General features: G+C 40.3%; 1 protein-coding gene and 3 long non-coding RNA genes across 5 annotated transcripts in view; 1 reads left to right on the forward strand and 3 right to left on the reverse strand.

Moving 5' to 3' along the window:
* Positions 1-25695, forward strand: part of LOC116064168 (interferon-induced protein 44-like) — a 73497-nt gene that overhangs the window by 12263 nt on the left and 35539 nt on the right. The window contains exon 5 of the mRNA XM_031319208.2: positions 21-121. Within this exon, the coding sequence (XP_031175068.2) occupies positions 21-121 (101 nt within the window). The remainder of the gene's footprint in view (positions 1-20; positions 122-25695) is intronic.
* Positions 1887-24550, reverse strand: LOC116064177. Its single transcript, XR_004108477.2, has 4 exons — positions 24541-24550; positions 17094-17101; positions 12585-12590; positions 1887-1985 (listed from the first exon to the last, which is right to left on the reverse strand). It is a non-coding gene; the product is annotated as an uncharacterized LOC116064177 (long non-coding RNA).
* Positions 14852-15291, reverse strand: LOC118495544. The gene is made up of 2 exons (XR_004897996.1): positions 15120-15291; positions 14852-14994 (listed from the first exon to the last, which is right to left on the reverse strand). It is a non-coding gene; the product is annotated as an uncharacterized LOC118495544 (long non-coding RNA).
* LOC116064175 lies at positions 15428-16019 on the reverse strand. Of its 2 annotated transcripts, none has more exons than XR_004108474.1 (3): positions 15940-16019; positions 15588-15706; positions 15428-15511 (listed from the first exon to the last, which is right to left on the reverse strand). It is a non-coding gene; the product is annotated as an uncharacterized LOC116064175 (long non-coding RNA). The 2 variants fall into 2 exon arrangements; XR_004108475.1 differs by having other exon boundaries at positions 15588-15687; positions 15940-15993.

Genomic DNA, 25695 nt, shown 5'->3' on the forward strand with positions numbered 1-25695 from the left:
GAGTGTGTTTCTGTCTGCAGGGATTCCCCAAATGGCAATAGGCACCAACATTGATTTAGCCTGTCCTGAAACTGAAAATGATCTGAAGAATGTGTACAAGAGCAAGTACCTGAAGAAAAAGGTGAGTTTCTGTCTTTCTGAGTCCGTACAGAAATATAACCTATAAAGTTATAGTGCATAGTTTCTGTCTCCCCAACAAGGAATTCTAAGCAATGACACCAATTATGTGGCTCGTCCACATTCAATTCAATTCAATTTTATTTATAGTGTCAAATCATAACAGGAGTTATCTCAGGACACTTTACAGATAAAGTAGGTCTAGACCACACTCTATAATTTACAAGGACCCAACAACTCCAGTGATTCCCCCAAGAACATGCATAAATGCGTAAGTGCGACAGTGGCAAGGAAAACTCCCTTTTAGGAAGAAACCTGGGACAGACCCATGCTCTTGGTAGGCGGTGTCTGACGGTGCCGGTTGGGGATGTGATGAACAATGGCAACAGGGTGTGCCAGGGCGTTGGCCGGACATAGCAAGTCGAAGCCGGGCATTGCAGAGCGTAGCAGGGTGTAATAGGGCACAGCAGGGCGTAGGGCAGGACCACAGCGACAGCTGCCACCATGATGTAGGTGCCATCATGATCCAAGGAAACATGCTGGGCGGAAAAAGAACATAAGGTCTCTGGGGAATAAGCTCACCAGAGCTAGGTTAGTAACAAGTATTTTTGGGATATGGATACACACAGATGGAAAGAGAGAGGAGGGAGAAGCTCAGTGTGTCAAAGGAGGTACCCCGGTAGTCTAGAACTATAACCGCATAACTAAGAGCTGCAGAGAAGGAGAGATAGGGAGGCTATGTTCCGTGATTGTGGCTACACACCCTCCCCCGCTGGTCTAGGCTAACGCTGTGACTCCTTACTCCCTAAGTATACGTAAACTTTCTATGGGGAGAAGCAGAGATAGGGTGGGGGTGCGCCATGACTGTGGCTACACACCCACCCCCGCCAGTCTAGGCTAACACTGCAACTCCTCATACCCTAAATATAGTAAGCTTTCTATGAAGAGAAGCAGAGATAGGGAGGGGGTGCGTCATGACTGGGTTCTTATCATCATTGCAAGATCTTAGAAAAATACAACTTATTAAGTTTTGATAATTTCTGTAAATTTTCCTCAATATGCTTAATTTATAAAGTACTACATGGCTTGGCGCCACCACCACTTCAAGGGTTTATTAAATATAGACAGACTCGGATTACTAGAGCTGTTTTAAACAAGGACTGTGAGGTTCCTTTTAAAAAAATCTATTAAAGGTAGTGCATTATGGAACACACTACCCCGAACTATAAGGGAATGTCCCACTCTGGCCACCTTAAGAGCCAGGTAAAGGTGTGGCTCAGAGATAATCACCTCTGACTGCATGCTGTACCGTATCAGCCCAGTAGAGCGTATTGATGAATCGTGTCTCCGTTTTTAACACTTACTAATGAATTGTTTAGTTTTCTTTCTGTTTTAACATCTACTAATGTGTTATCCTGTTCTTCTTCTCTTTCGTCCTGCTTTACCTAGTTTGATATAGCAAATGTTGCTGCTGTGTATTTATTGTTCTTTTTATTGTAATGGACTACAGATGGAAATTAGCCTTTGGGCTATAATCTGGCACTTTTTACGTGTACTTCTGTATATGTGCATCAAATGTGCATTGTCCTGAAATAATAAAACAAAACAAAAACTGGCTTCCTCTTTAAAATTTGCCATGCACCGCCACTTAATACTTAATAAATTATATGTTTCATCTTGTGACTTCTTACCAGGAAACACGTCGTTTCGTCGTAGTTTCTGTGTAATAACCATGAATCAGTGCTGCAAAATGCAAAACTACCTGTTTATATTTTATTTCAAGGTAATATTTGATACATACACATTTTATAGTAGTGATGCTTTGTATTTAAAACTCCAAAGGAATGCCATGTATGAACATGTTTATACTGATATCCATCAATTCATTATTTACTGAACAAAACAAAAATGGCTGATTTTGATACAAACAAAATCTGAAAAATCACTGTAATCTCAGCCACATCTTATAAATAAAAATGTTTCCCCTGAAACTAAAAGCTGCAACATTCAACTTAAAAACATTTTTCTCAAATATTACACAAAAACAAAATCGTAATCCCATCACCACCTAATTCCCTTTTACTTTATATGTGATGGGTGGGAACTCTCTCTCCTCTTTCTTTTTTTTTAATTTTTACTTTCAATGCTGGCACCCTGTCAAGGAAAAGCTCAAGTTCTTTCCCATATTTTAGGAGAGAGCTACCTGGAAAGGGTGGAACCCTAGCTTTCTCACATATAAAAAATACATTGACGATGGCGACACCAAGTCCTCCCGGAGTTGTGCCTTTTATCTTTAGTTTTGCTCTCAATAACTTGGTAAACAGTGACAGTAAGCCAACAACTACATGCAACGTGTGTGGCGCCAAGATAAATGATGCTGGATCAACAACATCAAACTTCATCAGGCATCTCAAAACACACCCAGATAGGTCACTCACATGCTAATGTGAAAGAGACGTTACATTTAGCATATATCGTCACAGGTAACAAGCTAACCATTGCAAAGTGTTGTGCTAATGCTGGGAACAGGCAGATTGTATCTTTATAGTTGTATCTGTTATGGTTGGGGTCGGCTGGCTGTGAGTCTTTGTTTTGTTTTCTGATTTCCTAGTGCCTATTTTATTTCCACCGTCAGTTTTCTCTGTTTGCTTTGCCTCTCTCTGTGTCCCCTGTGTTTTCCCCTCCTCCGGCCTGCTCCTGCCAGCTGACTACACGCACCTGCTCGTCATTCCACAATCACCTCTCCCGCCGTACACACCTGCCAGCCATCTACAATCAAGCCCAGTATATGAACCCCGGATCCACTCACCATCTTCGCTTGATCGTTGCTTCAGTCATTCTGGTGACACGCAAATACAAGCTCTCTGAGAAAACTCTAGTACTTACCTGTCCTTGTCTGTCGCTGACTCTTTTTGTTTCTTTCCTGCAGCCATTCTCTCCACCCGCTTCCAATACCTCCAGTCGGCTGGCCTCACCATTCGGTCCCCCTCCCACGGCTCCCTACTCCATCCTGCCTCTGCTCCTGTACTGCCCTGCCTTCGCTCCAGCTTTCAGACACCCTCCGCCTCGACTCCCATCTTCCCCGGACTCCAGTCCCTCCTCTTCGGCTCCCTTGGTCCTGGTTCCCCGCGCACCCTCACCATCCTATCCCCTGCTAGGTCCCTCGTTATCCTATCCCCTGCTAGCTCCCTCGTCATCCTATCCCCCACTAGCTCCCTTGTCATCCTTTCCCCCACTAGCTCCCTCGTCATCCTATCCCCCGCTAGCTCCCTCGTCATCCTTTCCCCCGCTAGCTCCCTCACCATCCTATCCCCCGCTAGCTCCCTCGTCATCCTATCCCCCGCTAGCTCCCTTGCCATCCTAGCCCAGCAGTCTCCCTCATCGTCCTACCCTAGCCCCAGAGCCCTTAGTCCGCCTCCCCACTCCTTCCTCTTCCCTCTCCCTCAATAAAACTTGATTTTCCTACTGAGCCTAGCGTTTGGGTCCGTTCTGTCTTCAGCATAACAGTATCCATGTGATGTGACAGACTTAGGTTACTATTTCACCAGGTCCGAGGGCTAAAGGCATGTGTTAAGTAGACCCCATAAAGTTATCCTAAAACTGATGTTAATACTGTACTGTATGGATGGTAGCTACAGGACATGCTATGATACTGGACTGTATGGATGGTAGCTACAGGACATACTATGATACTGGACTGTCTGGATGGTAGCTACAGGACATGCTATGATACTGGACTGTATGGATGGTAGCTACAGGACATACTATGATACTGGACTGTATGGATGGGAGCTACAGGACATGCTATGATACTGGACTGTATGGATGGTAGCTACAGGACATGCTATGATACTGGACTGTCTGGATGGTAGCTACAGGACATGCTATGATACTGGACTGTATGGATGGGAGCTACAGGACATGCTATGATACTGGACTGTATGGATGGGAGCTACAGGACATACTATGATACTGGACTGTATGGATGGGAGCTACAGGACATACTATGATACTGGACTGTATGGATGGGAGCTACAGGACATACTATGATACTGGACTGTATCTCTGTTAGGTGTTGTAATTTGTAGACGGTCCCTTGTTGTATCTCTGTTAGGTGTTGTAGTTTGTAGACGGTCCCTTGTTGTATCTCTTTTAGGTGTTGTAGTTTGTAGACGGTCCCTTGTTGTATCACTGTTAGGTGTTGTAGTTTGTAGACGGTCCCTTGTTGTATCTCTTTTAGGTGTTGTAGTTTGTAGACGGTCCCTTGTTGTATCTCTTTTCAGTGTTGTAGTTAGTAGACGGTCCCTTGTTGTATCTCTGTGTTGTAGTTTGTATGTAGACGGTCCCTTGTTGTATCTCTTTTAGGTGTTGTAGTTTGTATGTAGACGGTCCCTTGTTGTATCTCTTTTAGGTGTTGTAGTTTGTAGACGGTCCCTTATTGTATCTCTTTTTAGGTGTTGTAGTTTGTAGACGGTCCCTTGTTGTATCTCTTTTAGGTGTTGTAGTTTGTAGACGGTCCCTTGTTGTATCTCTTTTAGGTGTTGTAGTTTGTAGACGGTCCCTTGTTGTATCTCTTTTAGGTGTTGTAGTTTGTAGACGGTCCCTTGTTGTATCTCTTTTAGGTGTTGTAGTTTGTAGACGGTCCCTTGCTGGGAAACATTCTGAGAATCACAACAAATGACGGCAGGTATGAGATTCCCTCAAGACACACCATCACAAGAAGAATACACCAGTTGTTATGAAAAGGAGAGACCTTTACAACGTGTTCCTCTCACTGGAGACTACTGGACATCACTGGGTAACCATAGTTACCTCAGAGTTACAGTGCATTATATTGATAAACAGTGGGCACTGCATTCACATGCTCTGACTGTAATGAAAACAGAGGAGAGACATTATGCTGAAACGTTTGTTCTTCACCTCACTCTAACAGGGACATTTGGTACTGGACAGAGATGGTTATAACAGGGACATTTGGTACTGGACAGAGATGGTTATAACAGAGACATTTGGTACTGGACATAGATGGTTATAACAGAGACATTTGGTACTGAACATAGATGGTTATAACAGAGACATTTGGTACTGGACATAGACTGGTTATAACAGGGACATTTGGTACTGGACAGAGATGGTTATAACAGAGACATTTGGTACTGAACATAGATGGTTATAACAGAGACATTTGGTACTGGACATAGATGGTTATAACAGAGACATTTGGTACTGAACATAGATGGTTATAACAGAGACATTTGGTACTGAACATAGATGGTTATAACAGACATTTGGTACTGAACATAGATGGTTATAACAGACATTTGGTACTGAACATAGATGGTTATAACAGAGACATTTGGTACTGAACATAGATGGTTATAACAGACATTTGGTACTGAACATAGATGGTTATAACAGAGACATTTGGTACTGGACAGAGATGGTTATAACAGGGACATTTGGTACTGAACATAGATGGTTATAACAGAGACATTTGGTACTGAACATAGATGGTTATAACAGAGACATTTGGTACTGGACATAGATGGTTATAACAGAGACATTTGGTACTGAACATAGATGGTTATAACAGAGACATTTGGTACTGAACATAGATGGTTATAACAGACATTTGGTACTGAACATAGATGGTTATAACAGAGACATTTGGTACTGAACATAGATGGTTATAACAGAGACATTTGGTACTGAACATAGATGGTTATAACAGACATTTGGTACTGAACATAGATGGTTATAACAGGGACATTTGGTACTGAACATAGATGGTTATAACAGAGACATTTGGTACTGAACATAGATGGTTATAACAGACATTTGGTACTGAACATAGATGGTTATAACAGGGACATTTGGTACTGAACATAGATGGTTATAACAGACATTTGGTACTGAACATAGATGGTTATAACAGGGACATTTGGTACTGAACATAGATGGTTATAACAGAGACATTTGGTACTGAACATAGATGGTTATAACAGGGACATTTGGTACTGAACATAGATGGTACACACAACACCGGTCAGACACAGAGACAGAAACACACACAACACCGGTCAGACACAGAGACAGACCATCTGGTGGTTGTTTTTGTCGTTCAACAGCAATTTACTAGTGAAATAAGTTATTGTTATTGTTATACATTATTATTAAATCATTTAATTTTGACCATATGGCCTTAGCAATAAACAAGCCGTTCTTTAATGTCACCAACTGTTGTTTAGTACCCTTTTTTATTCTTTTCTTATTTTACTTTCTTAAAAAGTATCGGTCCATGCACTGTTAATGTTAATTATGTATGTGATTAATTTCGATTAATTAATAAATATTATAATTAATTAATCACAGAGTATGTAACTAATTAGATTAAATTTTTTAATCGATTGACAGCCCTAATTAATATATATATATATATATATATATATATATATATATATATATATATATATATATATATATATATATATTATATTGTCAAGCCCGCAGGGCACGCTTGTGGAGTTTAACTGTGAAAAGACAGTTAACTACAGGTTCCCGTTAATCTTATGATGGACATGTGTTGTGATATTTAAACAAACGAACCGTCAACGACGAAATAAAAGCTTCTGATTTACGAGAGCGGTCTGAGAGACCTCCAGCTCACAGCGGGGTCTCTGAGCCAGTCATGGCCGAGCGACGAGCTAGTGGCTGGGGCAAGCGCCTGCTGGCTTACCTCGGGGTCCCTGAGCATGAAGCAAATTTTCAATTTGGCATCAATTTTCGCAAGACTGCCTATATTCAAAATCTAAACAGTTCATTTATCGCCTAAAACGTTGTCAGAAGTGAATTTAGTGATGAATGAGATGGCGAAAACTGTGAAAATTGTTCCGTTGTTGGTCTGTCTGTACCGGAAACCCGACCCTCGTTCACCTACAGTAGGTTCTTATGCTGAAAAGGGAAAAGAGAAAAGACCCTGCCCTGAAGTAGGAGCTGAAAGAGTTACAGGAACTGCAGCCAGAAGAACTTAAAAATCCCCAAATTGGTCCTGTCAGAACACAAGAAAAAAAGGGTCCTAGGAATTTTATGTTCTAGGAACTGCAAAAATCCCTCCGGTCGGAAAGCGGCTAATTGCGCGGATCGGCTCTGAAGACATTCAACTCAACTACCTGAGATACCCCGCCCACACAGACCCAGATAAGTTATTGTCTCCCTCTCTACAGTCTCTGTAGGATATTGATTTAAATGATGTATTAGTGTTTTCTTCAATGATTTACTGTAATGATGAGTAAGGCTGTTTTTAATCACTGTGAATGTTTCCATGAGCACAGTAATGTCTCTGTAATTGATATCGTGGGATATTTAAACAGCAAAACTAAAAACTGTCTTGAATACATTTAACAATTATTTTTAAACAGTAATCTTAATCAAGATTAATGTGGATACATGAGTGGACAGGAGGGTGAGCTGAGCAACCAATAATGAAAATAAACTTTATTTGCTGAACACCTTTCATACCAGAAACAGCCTCCAGCTCAGAGTTTTATAATAACTACATGACATGCAGAGAGTGCTTCACATAAAACGACATCATTGTTGCAGAATAAGAAGGGAAACATGGTGATGAAGTAATATTTTACTATTCTACGTCAATAACATCCTCCGTCACATGATCATACAGCTGAGTGTCAGCAGTCAGATTCTCCTGTCACCACGGTTATCTTTTCCTAATTCCTTTTGAATTCTCCTTCACACTTTTCCTTGATCTCATGACGTTTACCATCAGGGTTTAGGAAAAGTGGTTAGGTAAAGGACTTAGGAGGTCACTTTTTGACTTTTCGACAGCAGCCCTGCTGTAACGCATCTTTTCATCTGCTGTAATATTCTTTACTGCTGTCACCGACTGTTGGCACGTCCTGCATGTCAAACAAGCTGATTGGCTGATTCATCTCCTGTCAGGAGGCGTTTGTACATATATATGTAATGTAAAAGAAAACAGAATTGAATCCTCTCTCATGGCTGCCTCCACATCTGATCCAACACGAGACGTGATTGGACAGAAGACGATGATGACGTCACATTCCTGCAGGTTTCTAGTGATCTCCACCTTCCATGTTGATAACCATCCCGCGTTCTCCACTTGTTCCAGTATGACCTGATCAGCACCAAAGGTCTGACCAGTGACGACCGGGAAGACCTTCACTGTTTTAGACCAGGAAGATGATGAAGATGAAGATGTCTTTGCTGAAAGATGAACAAACTTTAACATTTATACATTTTAAAAGGTAAAATAACCTGGTAGTAAAATTACACTCACCTTTGTAACCAGACTCTTTATCTATTTCATTCTAAATTTCTTAGAGAACAGGTCTCAATTTGTTAAGCTGAACTCAAAAGTTAAGTCAGACAAGATCATGACAAACACAGGTTCACCTCAGGGAACTGTTTTATCCCCCTTTCTTCTTACTATTTATACAGCAGACTACCGTCCACAGCAGGCAAGCTGTCAAGTTGTTACATTTGGGTTAATTGAAAATGATGACTGTAGTCACTATCAAAATGAGATAAAGGCTTTTGTTGATTATTGCGACACTCATTTACTAGAACTCAACGTTAAGAAAACTAAAGAATTAGTAATTGATTACAGGAGAGATAAGATGACAACTGAGGCAGTGGAAATCAAAGGTTCAGTAATAGAAAGAGTGAACACATACAAGTATATGGGCATTGTTTTTAATGATAGGCTAACATGGTCAGATCATGTTAACTTATTGATGGAAAGATTAAGTCCACATGTATACTGTATGAGGAAGTTGCAGTCCTTTAAGGTGAATATGGATGTGGTGAGAAAGTTTTTATGTCAGTGATATGTAGTGTTTGGAGTTACTGTGGTGGATTGGGGGGGATGCTGGCCAGGATTGATAGAGTGAATAAATGGGCTGGAAAAATGGTGGGAGAGTTAAATACAGTGGATAAAGTATATGATGACAAAAATGACATGGACCCTGGTCACCCTCTTCACATTTATGCTCTATCTTTTTATGGGCATTAAGGCAGGTATGAGCACTGTAATTTCCATTTCTATGGATGAAATAAACTTGAGTTGACTTGACTTGACTGAGAGTTATTCGGTCCTAAAGAGAAATAAAGTATAATTTACTGTCAGAAACAGATTCATTAATGGAGCCGTTGCTGTACAAAGACTGAATTTGACTGATAGAATTTGTAAAACATAATCTAAGAACAGTTTTAATTGAAATATAATGAATGCATTGAAATAATTTCACTGATTGTGTAATGTGTTAACAGACAGTCTCCTGTTGAAACAGAGCTGTGTAGCTCCACTGATCCTCCACCTCTATGGAAAACTCTGAGTCTGTAAATCTGAATGGAGGATTATGTTAGCAGCCTAAATACAGCAGTGTTATGTTGCTCCCTCTTCCCCTGGACAGTAACCAAGATATAAAGAAGTTAAACAAATATAGATGGTAACCTTTATTAGATTTCAGCAACATAAAAGTAAAAATTTGGAGTAGATCCTTCAGGTCAGGTGGAGTTTGGTTCCTCCAGCTTTCCACCAAACGTTGAGCAGCTACAGAGAGAACAGAAACGTAAAGTCTTATTGGTTAATCAATCACATCTTCATATCTTTATTATGTTATTTGATTAGGGTTAGGGTTATTTTTTAAGAGTTAATGTTTCATTATTCATATACAGTAATATTTGTAAACAAATACATGGAGCTAAAACAAGAATTATAAATTATTGTACATTTAAAATATTCTGCTGACATCACATCTTTCAGTTTGTCTAGTTCCTTCTGCAGGTTGATCTGGTCCTCAGTCATCTGAAACACAAAGTTTATAGAACTGAAAACTACTTAACAGAAAGTATAAAAAAGTAAATTATACACTCACCATAACATATCAGGATTGTTAATCAAAGAGATATTTACAGCAAATACAGAATAAAATATGCCAGCCATTAGAAACACACCTACACCTAGCTGCACTTCCTAAATTATTACTCCACTCTGTGTTCAATTTCAGAAGTGCATTTTTAAATATATTTTGTATATATATATATATATATATACATAACATTACATTACATGTCATTTAGCTGACGCTTTTATCCAAAGCGACTTACAATTAAGTGCTTTCAAATGTGAAGGTTCAGACTCTAGACAACAAGTAGTAAGAGCAAATACAGCAGCTTTAAATAAGCAAAGCTACAAAGAGACATATGAAAGTGCAGGTTCAAGAATTTCTTTTTTTCTTTTTTTTTTTATTATCCGAGGTGTAGTCTGAAGAGATGTGTTTTTAGCCTTTGGCGGAAGATGTGTAGGCAGAAGATGTGTAGGCTTTCGGCCATCCTGATATCGATGGGGAGCTCGTTCCACCATTTGGGAGCCAGGACAGTGAACAGTCGGTATTTCGTTGAGTGATTAGTTCTCCCTCGCTGTGACGGGGCAGCCAGCAGTTTGGCTGATGCAGAACGAAGTGGGCGGGTTGGGGTATATGCCCCAGCTTACATCCAGGACATGGTCAAACCATATACCCCAACCCGCCCACTTCGTTCTATATATATATATATATATATTCCTGACAATGGACACCTTGAAGGACATTAATCCTTACATGCTAAAGTTTCTCCACTTTATAATGGAGGTGATTCTGGAGAGAGCATAACCTCTGATATAAACTGATGGAAACAGAAAACAGCAGACACTGCCACCCTGCAGGGTGAGAATATGTAAATGGACTGATTTTATATAGCGCTTTTCTAGTCTTAATGACTATGATTGACATTGACATTATAGGTCAATTTCCAAAGACTCCTAAAACATCACATACAACCGTTCCATTTACTGACTCACGGTGAAGGTGTAATCATGTGATAATATATCGCCATAACAGGCGCAGTTAAAGCGTAACTCTCGCTAAAATGCAACCTAGGGTCTTTTTGTGAATGTACCCGAGTCAAACTTTTGTTTAAAAGCATAATTAGGACGGAATCGCCACTTTTAAGATTTACCGTATTTTCGTTTTTCGGTCAAATGGTCTTTTGAATGGGAGTGCTAGGGGCACTTTTATTCTAGCCTCAAAATAGCTATTTTTAAACCACTAAGAAGGCTCGACACAACATGAGACTTTGCTCCAAGTATCACCAGGAGCTCTACACCTTAACCAAAGACTTGAGAACATTGTTTGTGTTCACAGAGTTTACTGAAAAGAAAGGTTTTGAACAACTCACTGTAGCTCTTGTTGTTTCCGGCCGCTACCACCTCGGCAGTCAAAAATAGGCGATCTCTGAGTGTGAATGAACAGACTCCATAGGAGGAAATGTCATTCTTATATGAGGCTCCTTTTTCAACTACAAGGTCAATATTGTTTTTCACCAACGACAAAACAAGAAATAATCCGTGCATTTATATGGAACTAAGCTTTAGGAGCTTTCCATCTTTACTCTCCTCCCTGTTATGTTTCATTCGGAAATCAATTGTTTTTGACTGATAAAATGGCTGCAGCCGGAAACAACAACAGCTACACACGTCGGACACAACTGTTAGCTTTGTAAGACCTTGGGGTAGCTGTGATATAAGTGCTGTGACGAAATTCAAACTGTAAATATATTATAGTTATGCCAGCAGCCGCCCAGCTCCGCAGAGCCCCGGTAGTGCAGTAATCCACAAACGGTGACTTTGCCCTGGGTATGGAGCCCAGCAGGCTGCTGCTTTCTCGTCAGACTGTGTGGAGCTGCTAAAGTCTGACACGTCTTAACAAATTTGCAATTAGGCATCAATTTTATCGTAAAATGGCCCATATTTGAGCTTTATATAGTTGATTTCTGGCATAAAAAATTCTCAGAAGTGAATTTGGTAATGAAACATTGCAGTGTCTGAAATATGAGACCTACTGTCTCATCTCCAATGTGTGTGTATGGGGATTCGCTCAACCAATCAGCGCGCAGCTCATCTAAATATTATATATATATATATGAGCAGACCATATTTGGAAGAAAAGCTCTTGTTAGAAATAGGGCCAAAACACAGGGATGCATAAGGGCCAATAAAATATCAACCTGGCCATTTTCAGCCCAACCAATGGCACATACCCTATTAGGAGACGTTAAGGAACAGATTGAGCTACCCTAAATAATCATTCTATCACTCCTTTAAATAAAAACATGAAACAGACACAGACACACACAGACACATACACACACACACACACACACACACACACACACACACACACACACACACAGAAAACCACAAACAGAAACACACACACACACACACACATGGCAGCCCAATGGTTCGCACTGTGGCCTCACAGCAAGAAGATTCTGGCTTTGAATCCAGGTCGTTCCGGGCCTTTCTGTGTGTAGTTCGTATGTTCTCCCCATGTTTGCGTGGGTTTCCTCCGGGTGCTCTGGTTTCCCCCACCATCAAAAACATGTACTAGGTTCTCCAGTCAGTACCCTTGAGCAAGGCACTGGCTCAGATCTGGAGTTGGTCCCCGTGCGCTGTAAATGGCTGCCCACTGCTCCCTTGAGGGTTGGGTTGAATGCAGAGAATGAATTTCGCTACATGTATGTGTATGTGACAATAAAGTACCTTCACATACGGACCATGTGCAATAACCAATAACCAGTACTTTTAGTGTGTATATTTCTAAGTTGTAGTTATGCTATTTATTTCTTGTCTTTAGAGTTAGATTTTTAATACCGGGGAACTGCTGCTAAAAATTTCGTCCTTCATTTTGCACAATGACAATAAATCTTCTGATTCTGATTCTGATTTATATGATTTAAAAATGGTATGCTTATTTTTCTGTTTCATTACAATTCATATCTTTCATTTTAATTTTTTTTTTAATGTCACCCTTGTTTTTCTTCTTTATCTGTTTTCTAACAGCTACATGGCAGATGAAGGGGGGAACTTTTATGTATGGATTTTATTTTAAAAAGAATTATCAGTGTTTGATGTTTTGAACAATCATATAATTGTTGCTGTAATCATAGTGCAGTGAAGTGGTACTACTTACACAACTATTTTCTGTCTTTGAAATACAGTGTGATTATTATTTCTGTATGAACATCGTATCATGCTTGTTTGTATTTGTACTGTTGTTATGACTTCCTGTAATGTATTACTGCTGATACTGCATCTGCATTTTGAAACATACCAACGGTGTTAATTACTACAACATTGTTGACTCAAAACAGTAATGTAATTGTATAAAATACATTTGTAATGAGGTCACCTGTCTGCGTCATATTTATTAAAACGAGACCAAGGGTCTGTTTCACAATGTCTTACAAAGAACAAACATGATTTCATTACCTTTCCATTTTCCAGATCATGGAATTGTTTTCATGTACATAATGTCAGGACTGTTGTTAATGTTGATTATAACAGCAGAACATAGTGTTTGATGGCCAGACTTTATTATTACTCAATATAAAAGTTACTTTAAAGACCTCAGACTTTCATTGTTTCAGTAAACTTCAGATCACATATAAACTATCAATCCATATTTACGCATTTTCCATGTCTTAATATCATGTTATACTATGTTTGTTGAACATGCTTGTAATTATTGTATTTCATTTAGCCCTTTTTTCAGGCAAAATATTTCACCTCTCAGCTCTTTAGATAGATGATTTTTCGTTCTATGCAGTGTATATTTCTGATAATAATACAAAGTATTTTTTTCTTTCAACCTTTTCAGGCAATTAATTACAGCTTCCATCTTTGACAGTATTACAGTTCAGCTTCCAGCTTTTCTAGAAATGTATTTCAGCTCTTCGCTTATTAAGGTAATGCAGTTCAGCTTCCAACTGACAATTTTACATTTCAATTTCCAACTTGTACAGTACAGTGCATTTGAGATTTTTCAAACACTTTGTTTAATATTACTGAATTTTAATATATGTTTCTCATAGCATTTGTAAGTCTTCTATAGTTATTCATAATTTCAGTTGCAAAATAAGTTCAGCCCTCACAATGTTCTACATCATTTGGCATTATTCAACTTTTAAAGCTAACAATTCAGTTGAGTGTTAGCTTTTCACCTTAATTATTCTACATCTTTTTTACATTAGTGGTGCTATAACGAAATGTATACTAATTACTTAAACCATTCCCACTTTTCCAGTTATTCTGACTATACTTCAACTTCTTACACATTTAAGCTATTAATCCAGTTTAGCTTTAGCAATTTAATATACATTTGGTCATTCACTCACACTCAGCCTGTATTCCCCAAAGTGACTATTAGGAGGCTTAGAGTTGTCTGCAGACTTTTCACCAAAGTCAGTTTTTTTCTACAATATAACACAAGTTTATTGATTATTTATATTAATCTCTGTATTCTTGATCAACTCAGCCTACAGCTCTGCAGTAAGAGTATGTGCCCCTATTATTATGACGCAGCTACGTCATAGCTGGTGCAGCCACTGCTTTGCAGAAGCATAAGAGATTGAAGGAAGATTATCAGTGTGCAATCACAGTAAATCATTTTAGGTTAAATAAGGGATGTGTATTTAGAAAACCCAACTGCTAGTTAGTCAGTTTACTGATAAAAACTATATCACAAAGACAAATCCACAATGAAAACAAGTTCATGACAATGTTTGGATAAAGAATATAAGAACACTTTCAAGGCCCTGAATATCCCTCAGAGCAAGGTCAGTAGAAATGATAAATATTCAGCCAAAGACAGTCTCATAGAGCAGCTACTCTACTTTATTTGCATTCATATTTCCTTTACATTAATCGGATGACTGACTCTTTCTGTTGATTTGAAATCATGAATTCTACATTCAACAAATGGTGCATTGTTTTTAGAAGAGTTGGAGGCCGATTTCCTAAAAGGGAGAAACACAAAGAGATTAAAAAAGATCAAAACTATTGATGAGAAAATCCAGATTATATTGTTTTACAATGATCCATTCAAAGGTAAAGAATTAACATATCACACACATATGCTCACATCTGATAGTAAATCTCTTCCATTTCTTACCTCAGCTCATGTTGATGTGATTCCCTGAACCGATGGATCCTGAGTTAGAACCAGCGTAAACATTGGAGGTGTTGCCAACCCACTGACCAGCTCCCACTCCTCCTGTTAAAATATGAGAATTGAGATAAGGAATTCAAAGTTGACAACAGAAACTCAGATTTTTGCCATTACGATGCTGATATCTGAACATAAGTAATAAACTGGACTGTTAATACAGTTCTGGCAATTTAATTCAATTTATTAAGAGGATAAGCAATAAGAAGAATATCTCGCCTTCTATATCATATCTGATCCAATGCTTCCTGCATTATTTCCTCCGATGCCAGAGGTGTTGCCCACAGCAGCATTGGGTCCAACACATCCTGTAAGAGTCATGCGAGATAGAGATTTGATGAAACTGTCAAGACAACCTTACAGAAGAGAATAGATCAGATCTACCTTTAATGTCGAAGGCATTATCAGAACCAACGTTCCCTGTGTTGGAGCCCATGCGTATGTTCTCGGTACTACCATTGTTCGCCATTGTTCCTGCTGAGATCTAGAGAGTCAGAGAATGACTGAGAGGAAAGTAGAACCATGCTTATCATACAAATGGGTTCAGTAAAAATGTTTGACACATTTTAGCGTATTGGGTTTCTCTCTTTGAATATTTAACGTTAGCACAAAGTGTAAGAGAGTCTGTCATAGCCTGAATATCTAATGCAAAATACAATATATGACAGTAAATGAGTTGTGTTTAAAAAGAAAGCAGTTGAGTGAACAACAGACATGCATTCAGTCTTCATCTTACCGCTGGTTTCAGTTGTTGTCCTGTGCTTTGAGCTGAGCTTGTTGTTGACCTGAGGACAGAAGACTGATTTTATAAATGTCTGTTTGGGGGTTTAAGAGGAGGAACTTCCTTATATGGTTAAAAGCAGTTTTCTTTTTTCAGCTAAACGTTTCCACAGAACCTGAAGAGGATATGTGAGGTTTGTCATCAGCTGAGGTCAATTTAATTTAAAAGATGATGTGTAGTTTCTACCCGACAAATTCACAATCACAATATTAAAGTTAATGCTTTATTTACATTGGACAACAATAAACCAGATGTTTGTATTTTAGGATTAATCAGTTGGAAACCAGAAGATGAAGAAAGTCATTTTATAATTCATGTTTGAAATTCTGAATGTGTGTGTGTGTGTGTGTGTGTGTGTGTGGCCTCCTTTTCACACTTCTTTCTCTATGTCCTGCCAACAGTGGTGGATCTAGAAAGTTTTACATGGGGTGGCAAAAGGGTAGCAAGAGATCTTGGCAGGGTGGCAGGGGAAGACGGTACATGGGAACACCCCACATGTAAACACACTGCTATGCCCTACTATGCCCCGCAACACCCTGATACTCCCTGAACTGCTACTACTATTATTTCTCGTCATTGTTCCATTATCTTTATTGTTACTATAATTGCCACCCTTCTACATTTATTATGAATCATAATTCTCTATATCTGTATATCTGTATCTGTTTCTGTGTCCCAACTGGCAGCGGCCACCAAGAGCCTGGGTCTGTCTGAGGTTTCAGCCCAAAAGGAAGTTTTTCCTCGCCACTGTTGCACCAAATGCTTGCTCTTAGGGGAATTGTTGGGTCTTTGTAAATTATAGAGTGTGGTCTAGACCTACTCTATCTGTAAAGTGTCCTGAGAAGAGTGAACTCTTGTTACAATTTGATACTATAAATAAAATGTCATTTACCTGAAATTGAATTAATGGCTTGATCATATTTACTGATACAGACAAATGGAACAGTGTGGCTTATTTTATCAGTAATTATGATCAAACAAAAGGTCAAACAAATGCTATGATAGAGAAACTGTAAAGCATCATTAAATAATCTATGTGTATATGTAAATATTTACATATCTAACCGAATGGAAATAGCCAAAAACTGAAAACATGTGAATGACATGACATGGTATGCTACTGTACTGCAATTTATATGGAAGGAGAATATAAACAAACCATGTGGTCCAGGAGTAACTGCAGGCCTCTTCCTCCCTGTCATCTTCATCTTCCTCCTCCTGAACACTCTCTGCCTCTGTCCCTCTCTCTGCATCTGCAGCCTCCTCTTCATCCCTCACAGTCATTTCTTCTTTTCTCTCTTCTCCTTCACTAATTTCTGCATCTCCTGTGGTCTTCTCCTGCTCTGACCCTCCTGGTCTCTCCAGTTTACAACCGTCTCCTTCTTCATTTCCCTCCTTCTCTTCCTCCTGTGCACTACTCAGAATTGTCTTGGCTGGCAACATCCCCACTTTTAAAATCTAAAATCTAAAATCTCCAGCTACTCTGGCCTGCAAAAGTCAAGATGTGAAAAGCTCTGGTTATCCTTGTATTACATTACACTGTAGGGCCCTGTAGCTAATAATTAGCCTAACAAACATAGCATCAGAAGAGATGTATTACATGCACACAACAGTTATGTTTAGACTAGGCTTCTTAATCCCATGGTATTTGTTGTTTTCCCAGTTTGACAATAAAGGATGTCACCTGGTTTCATTTGTGCAGCCTTATTGCCGTGATATGTGAGAGGAAGAGGATTTTATAGTACTCCTTAACTAATCACAAACAAATGATTGGTCTCAGCAAGCACTGTGTAGTACGGAGCCCCCCTGGTCCCACTTTGTCAAAAAAAATTAATTCTAACTATCTCGTGGCCTCAAGATAGTAACTCGTGGCCTCAAGATAGTAACTCGTGGCCTTAAGATAGCTATCTCTTGGCCTCAAGATAGTATCGCGTGGCCTCAAGATAGCTATCTCGTGGCCTCAAGATAGCTATCTCGTGGCCTCAAGATAGTATCTCGTGGCCTTAAGATAGCTATCTCGTGGCCTTAAGATAGCTATCTCGTGGCCTCAAGATAGTATCTCGTGGCCTTAAGATAGCTATCTCGTGGCCTTAAGATAGCTATCTCGTGGCCTCAAGATAGTATCTCGTGGCCTTAAGATAGCTATCTCGTGGCCTCAAGATAGCTATCTCGTGGCCTCAAGATAGTAACTCGTGGCCTCAAGATAGCTATATCGTGGCCTCAAGATAGTATCTCGTGGCCTTAAGATAGCTATCTCGTGGCCTCAAGATAGTATCTCGAGGCCTCAAGATAGTATCTCGTGGCCTCAAGATAGTATCTTGTGGCCTCAAGATAGTAACTCGTGGCCTCAAGATAGCTATATCGTGGCCTCAAGATAGTAACTCGTGGCATCAAGATAGTATCTCGTGGCCTCAAGATAGCTAACTCGTGGCCTCAAGATAGTATCTCGTGGCCTCAAGATAGTAACTCGTGGCCTCAAGATAGTAACTCGTGGCCTTAAGATAGCTATCTCTTGGCCTCAAGATAGTATCGCGTGGCCTCAAGATAGCTATCTCGTGGCCTCAAGATAGTATCTCGTGGCCTCAAGATAGTATCTCGTGGCCTCAAGATAGTAACTCGTGGCCTCAAGATAGTAACTCGTGGCCTTAAGATAGCTATCTGGCCTCAAGATAGCTAACTCGTGGCCTCAAGATAGTATCTTGTGGCCTCAAGATAGTAACTCGTGGCCTCAAGATAGCTATATCGTGGCCTCAAGATAGTAACTCGTGGCATCAAGATAGTATCTCGTGGCCTCAAGATAGCTAACTCGTGGCCTCAAGATAGTATCTCGTGGCCTCAAGATAGTAACTCGTGGCCTCAAGATAGTATCTCGTGGCCTCAAGATAGTATCTCGTGGCCTCAAGATAGTATCTCGTGGCCTCAAGATAGTAACTCGTGGCTTCAAGATAGCTATATCGTGGCCTCAAGATAGTAACTCGTGGCATCAAGATAGTATCTCGTGGCCTCAAGATAGCTAACTCGTGGCCTCAAGATAGTATCTCGTGGCCTCAAGATAGTAACTCGTGGCCTCAAGATAGTAACTCGTGGCCTTAAGATAGCTATCTCTTGGCCTCAAGATAGTATTGCGTGGCCTCAAGATAGCTATCTCGTGGCCTCAAGATAGTATCTCGTGGCCTTAAGATAGCTATCTCGTGGCCTCAAGATAGTAATTCGTGGCCTCAAGATAGTATCTCGTGGCCTCAAGATAGCTAACTCGTGGCCTCAAGATAGCTATATCGTGGCCTCAAGATAGTAACTCGTGGCCTCAAGATAGTATCTCGTGGCCTCAAGATAGCTAACTCGTGGCCTCAAGATAGCTATCTCGTGGCCTCAAGATAGTAACTCGTGGCCTCAAGATAGCTATATCGTGGCCTCAAGATAGTATCTCGTGGCCTTAAGATAGCTATCTCGTGGCCTCAAGATAGTAACTCGTGGCCTCAAGATAGTAACTCGTGGCCTTAAGATAGCTATCTCGTGGCCTCAAGATAGTAACTCATGGCCTCAAGATAGTATATCGTGGCCTTAAGATAGCTATCTCGTGGCCTCAAGATAGTAATTTGTGGCCTCAAGATAGTATCTCGTGGCCTCAACATAGTAACTCGTGGCCTTAAGATAGCTATCTCGTGGCCTCAAGATAGTAATTTGTGGCCTCAAGATAGTATCTCGTGGCCTCAAGATAGTAACTCGTGGCCTCAAGATAGCTATATCGTGGCCTCAAGATAGTAACTCGTGGCATCAAGATAGTATCTCGTGGCCTCAAGATAGCTAACTCGTGGCCTCAAGATAGCTATATCGTGGCCTCAAGATAGTAACTCGTGGCCTCAAGATAGTATCTCGTGGCCTCAAGATAGCTAACTCGTGGCCTCAAGATAGCTATCTCGTGGCCTCAAGATAGTAACTCGTGGCCTCAAGATAGCTATATCGTGGCCTCAAGATAGCTATCTCGTGGCCTCAAGATACTATCTCGCCAAACACCGGCATTAAGCCGGCCGGCGGGGCCCCTCCGATGGCGGGTCACATTTGCAAATCGGTCAGTGGAAAGTGTTGGAGAACCGCAGCTGCGTTATGGTAAAAGCTGTCAAAAGTGTCCGGCCGTGGTCTCCAGAGGTCAGTCTCACTGCCCCAAGACTCCTCGGTGCAGTTCTCTGGAGGCCTATATTTTCAAAAACTGGGTTTCCGAAATCGTGCAGAAGGTGGCTGGGAGAGTGAGCCGGGCTTCTTACCTATTTAAAGTTTGAGAATAGGTTGAGATCGTTTCGGCCCCAAGACCTCTAATCATTCGCTTTACCAGATAAAACTCCGAGACTCTGAGCGCCAGCTATCCTGAGGGAAACTTTGGAGGGAACCAGCTAGGGGGAAGTGTCAGACCTCTGCCCGCTTATGGCGCACCTTCCCTGGGGTAAACTGAAGGGTGCTTCGGTGGGATTTTCTTCCAAGTTTTTGGACCGGAGAAGGGTAGGGGGAAGCGGCAGTCCTCTGCCCGCTTAAGGTGCACCTTCCCTGGGGTAAATTGAAGGGTGCTTCGGTGGGATTTTCTTCCAAGTTTTTGGACCGGGGAAGGTCCTCTCTGAGCTCTCCTTAGGACACCTGCATTACCGTTTGACAGGTGTACCGCCCCAGTCAAACTCCCCACCTCCCACTGTCCTCGGAGCAGGTCTCGCCCGGTGGGGCCGGGCGCTTGACACCAGAAGAAATCTTGTAGGCTGCATATCCATAGTCCTTTATAATTCTTCTTCATATTTTATAGCCTATATTTATACTTTTTACATGTATAGGCTATACTTGTTTATTTACCAACTTCTATTATTATTTATATTCCTTTAAATGTCTTGATGTGCACATCAACTGTGACACAAGAATTGTCCCCCGGGTTATCAATAGCATCAATGAAGATCAATAAAGTATTTCTGATTCTGATTTTAAGTTAGCCTATAGTGGAGTGTGCAGACTGCTTCATTAATTATTGAAGTGTTTCACATTTTGGTAGTTTTGAATGTAAGAAAAGCATGTGTCTGTGTAGCCTACGAAAAAAACGTCAGCAGAGGGCATTCTAGGCTTAGGTCACGGCACCTCCGTCTGCCTGTATTTCCATATGTGTATTTCCTGGTATTTCCCAGTTGACTGCAAAGAGCTGTAGAAGAACAGCAGATGATCATATGAATCATTGTGACGGCTTTACAGAGGTAAGAGTGTTTTAATTAGCACGGTGAACATTTAGTTTGATGGCAAATTACTGAGTTAAGATAACTGCAAGACTAGCTAGGTGTTCGAGCTGGAAGCATTAGCGATTAGCATATAAATTAAGCAGGCTAATTCAACGTTAACAGCTATCATTAGGCTAACGGTTCTTTAGCCTCGGTAAAGTCTGATAAAATTTGTAACGTTAGTAACAGGGACAAAGCCCGGCAGTTCATGTGGTTTTGTTCTATTTAGTGAACGTTAACTGATGGTGTCAACACTAGTTTTTGGCCATTGACTATTAGTGGATGCAGTGAAATATCAGTTATGTCTGTGTATCAAGTAATCATATAATAATAATAATATTCAGGGTTCCAAATTAGCACCATCTACTAGCCAAATGCTGGTAAAATATGCAAGTGGCTGGTAGATTTGCTACACTCACCAGCCAAAAAAACAATGGTACTCTATTGAGTGGCTAGTGAAATTTGAACATTGAATAGCCATTCGGCTGGTGGACGAAAAAGTTCATTTTGAACCCTGATAATAATACATTTAATTTATGTAGCGCTTTTCAATAAACTCAAAGACTGTTTATATGAGACCAAACACACTAGGGGTGTAACGATACATATCACGATACTGAACTCCCGATACAATATTATTGTGATACTCCAAGACATGTTAAAAGGTTAAAAATTAACTGTTGATTAAAATGCTGAATTTGTTTTACATTGTGTGTAAATGAATAGGCTTGAACTTGGTGCTGGAAACACAATGCACAGGACAATAGAGACACCAGAATAACAATATTCATGATTCTGAAGCTGAAAATACAGAATTATTATTTTAGACGAATATGCTTTCAATCTTCACAGACTAGATGTATTTAAAATAATGTCAGTCAATTTGTACTGGTAACATTCGACATTTTGCATTATCAGGACACACAAATATTCCTCCATTGCATTATTATACACTATATTCAACATTATATATAGTAGTTTAATGTAGTACTGATACTAAAACTCTGAAAACTTTCTCACACAGTAATTATTATTTTGGGTGAACTATCCACGATACATATTGTTGCATTTTTGTATTGCGATAAATTGTGACACGATATATTGTTACACCCCTAGAACACACTAACTTAAAGCATATGTCACCATACATTAAACACTAAAACTATATGCTATATAACACAACAGTAATAACAAATTATAAGGTGTGCCTGAAGTAGAGGGGAAGCTGCTGGAGGGCTTGTGTTGGTGGAGCAGGTTGTTGAAGTAGGAGGGGGTTGATAGGTCGCAGGAGTGTGTGAGCAGGTGAGCAGCAGAGTTCGAGATGTGATTAGATGTGACTATTGGTTTTAATGGGAGCCAGCTGATCAAGACAGGGGGGAAACGTGAAAGTGTTTCATTGTAAGGAGTGGTATCAGAGACTTTGAAAGCAAGATGTTGGGAAGACTGAACGGCAGGAATGGAAATAGTGATTGTTTTAATGTCCTTCTTGTGAACAGCAGCAACACCACTTCCCTACCCCTCAAGATGAGGTTTATGTGGTTTAATGAGAAATAGTCCAGTGGTTTTTGCCAGGTTTCAGTGAGGCAAAGGAAATCTAGATTTGCTGTCAGTTACTCCAGATCCAGAATGAGGCTTGTATTTCTGAGTGAACAAGTGTTAAGCAAAGCCATTATCAGGTGACGTTACTTTGTTGACAAGTTGTAAGGACGGAGGGAGGGGAGAGAGATAGGACAGATTTGAGTGTTGTTTGTTGTGAGGACATGATTAGAAAGTTGGAGTGCAACAGACCTACATGGATGGGATAGAATCTGGGGAGGTGATTGTTGAGGTTGTTAAGATCTGAGGTGGAGCAAAGCAGCGGCATGGTCAGTGTGTCTATTGTCTATGTCTATTGTTTCCAATAGATTTACAGTGACATTAATTGGTATTCTGTCATGTTATTATTAAAGACGTATTGATTGGTTAACAGGTGACAGATTGTATTTATACCAACCATGCTCACAATCATGAGCAGCTGTGTATATTCAGTTAATATTAGAGTAGCCTATTCATAGTATTTGAATAACGCATTTCCTACCAATATGACACAATGTCATCGCCTATAATGGATTACAGTCTCTCCTCATTTATCTACTAAGATGTCTTTCATAAGTGCATATCCATACTATATTCATTCACTAGTGCATTTTTTTCCTGATGAGTAGTAGAGGCCAGCAACTTCAAATATCTTTGGCTCTTTATGAGTTTTCTCAATACTGAGATCAACAAGAGTAATCTTGCTTTGCAAGATACTATACAATCCACAGTTCTCTGTAAATCGCAAAAGTAATGCAAGTTTGAATGTATACAACGTTTAATCCCCTTTACACAGGAGGGAAAAAGAATGGATGCTGAGCTGAGAGGATTTTTAATTCAGCGGTAAATTAATGAGGAATTTATCCAGAAGCTGGAAAATGAAAAGGTAAGCTAAGCCACTTTACATATGAATCTGCCTCATTTCTGTGTTATTATTCTTAAAGGATAACTTTGGTATTATTAAACTTAGGGCCTGTACTACGAAGCGAGGTAACTGGCTTATCCAGGTAATTTCAGGAGTAACGCACTACGAAAGGTGCATTGGTTTTACCCGAGGTATGCTGCTATGGCAATTTACGCTGCATCTCTAAACTGCTCTGCGCAGGTTATCTTCGTGGTTATCTCAAAGTTACCTGACGTACGTGCCCACTGCAGAACCCCGGTGAACATCAACCATGTCCAGAAGATCACCTCAGCCAGTGGCCAAACAACTGGCTGCATGTCTGCAACATAATGCTATTGGGCAACTGCATACAATCATAAAACATAGACACACATTGTCATATTGAAGACGATGAACTAGCAAGAGCTATCTTGAAGTGAAACCACATCGGCAGATGCAAGAGGCTAGCCCAGTTCATTGTAGATTTCGTGGCTGTGTGGGAGGAGTCAGGTTATGCTTTAAAAAAATAAAAAAACATGTTTTGTCAAGCTTGTATAGAAGGATGCGCGCTGCCCACCTGAGAGTAGCGTCATCAGACCTGTGTTCAGCAGCATATGGAGGCTGTCAAGCAGTAACCTATTTGAAATGGGACAATTCACAAGACATGTATTGCAACAATGCATTCATTCTAATATCAAATAGTATTATAATAGCCTGTTTTTACATCCTACTGTTGTAGTAGCCTACATTTATTGAGAACTGTCCGCATAAATAATTGCACATGCATTTGAGTAGTGTTTTCATGATACAATTTGTAAACTTTTCTTATTGAATTGTTGAAATTGTATTCACCACTATATGATTACACACTTTCTGATGACAAAAAGGTGCTTAAATTGAAAATACAGAATTCAGAAAGATTTTACCAGAAAACAAGGAATCTGGCAAAAAATGTAGCGTATTTAAATTCAATTCAATTCAATTTAATTTTATTTATATAGGGCCAAATCACAACAACAGTTATCTCAGCGCTTTTCATAAAAGAGCAGGTCTAGACCATACTCTGCGATATTTACAGAAACCCAACAATTCCCACCAAGAGCAAGCACTAGGCGACAGAGGCAAGGAAAAACGTCCTTTTAAGTTACAGAATCCTCAAGCAGAACCAAAAGCCTAAGACTACAGAACCTGAATGTTAATAAAAGTAAAGTAATACATAGTGATTTCATTAATTATTAATTACAAATGTTGATCATATATAATGACAAATAAAACATTATGTTAAAAAATGTAAAAGTATAAAAACATTTTACTATTTATAGGTCAATCTAAACATGCTCCCAATTTTTTGTTTTTCCAGATTGATGCATCTGTAATCCCTTTAATGAATGATGGAGACCTGGCAAAGTACTTCCTAAAGCTGGAGATAGAATAGCTACTGTGGCCTTCTGTCGGAAAGCCAATGCATCACTTGACACAAAGAGCAGGAAAGAGTCTATACTGACAAGGCTACGTCAGAGACTGTCTGGAGAAGCACCTGTACCTGTGAAAAAAAGCCATTGGCAGGAAATGCAAATGCCAAAAAAAAAGATAGACGGGGTGAGCTTGCCTCTCCGGGAACCATCACCTTATCGTGGTGGAGAGGTTTGTGTGTCCCTATGAACCTGAGGGCTGTGTTGTCTGGAGCTTTGTGCTCCTGGTAGGGTCTCCCAAGGCAAAGTGGTCTCAGGTGAGGGGCCAGACAAAAATGGTTCAAAAACCCTATGAAAAAACGAGGTAGAGATGATGTGACCCTGCCCGGAGGAAGCCCGGGGCCCCCGTCTGGAGCCAGGCCCAGATGGAGGGCCCGTCAGCGAGCGCCTGGTGGCCGGGTTTGCCACGGAGCCCGGCCGGGCACAGCCCGAAAAAGCTACGTGGCACCTCTCCAACCCATGGGCCCACCACCTGTGGGAGGAACCGCTGGGGTCGGGTGCGCTGCCACATGGGTGGCAGTGAAGGTCAGGGGCCTCG

This window comes from Sander lucioperca, chromosome 8 (assembly GCF_008315115.2).
Source record: "Sander lucioperca isolate FBNREF2018 chromosome 8, SLUC_FBN_1.2, whole genome shotgun sequence".
In the NCBI taxonomy this organism is placed as follows: domain Eukaryota; kingdom Metazoa; phylum Chordata; class Actinopteri; order Perciformes; family Percidae; genus Sander; species Sander lucioperca.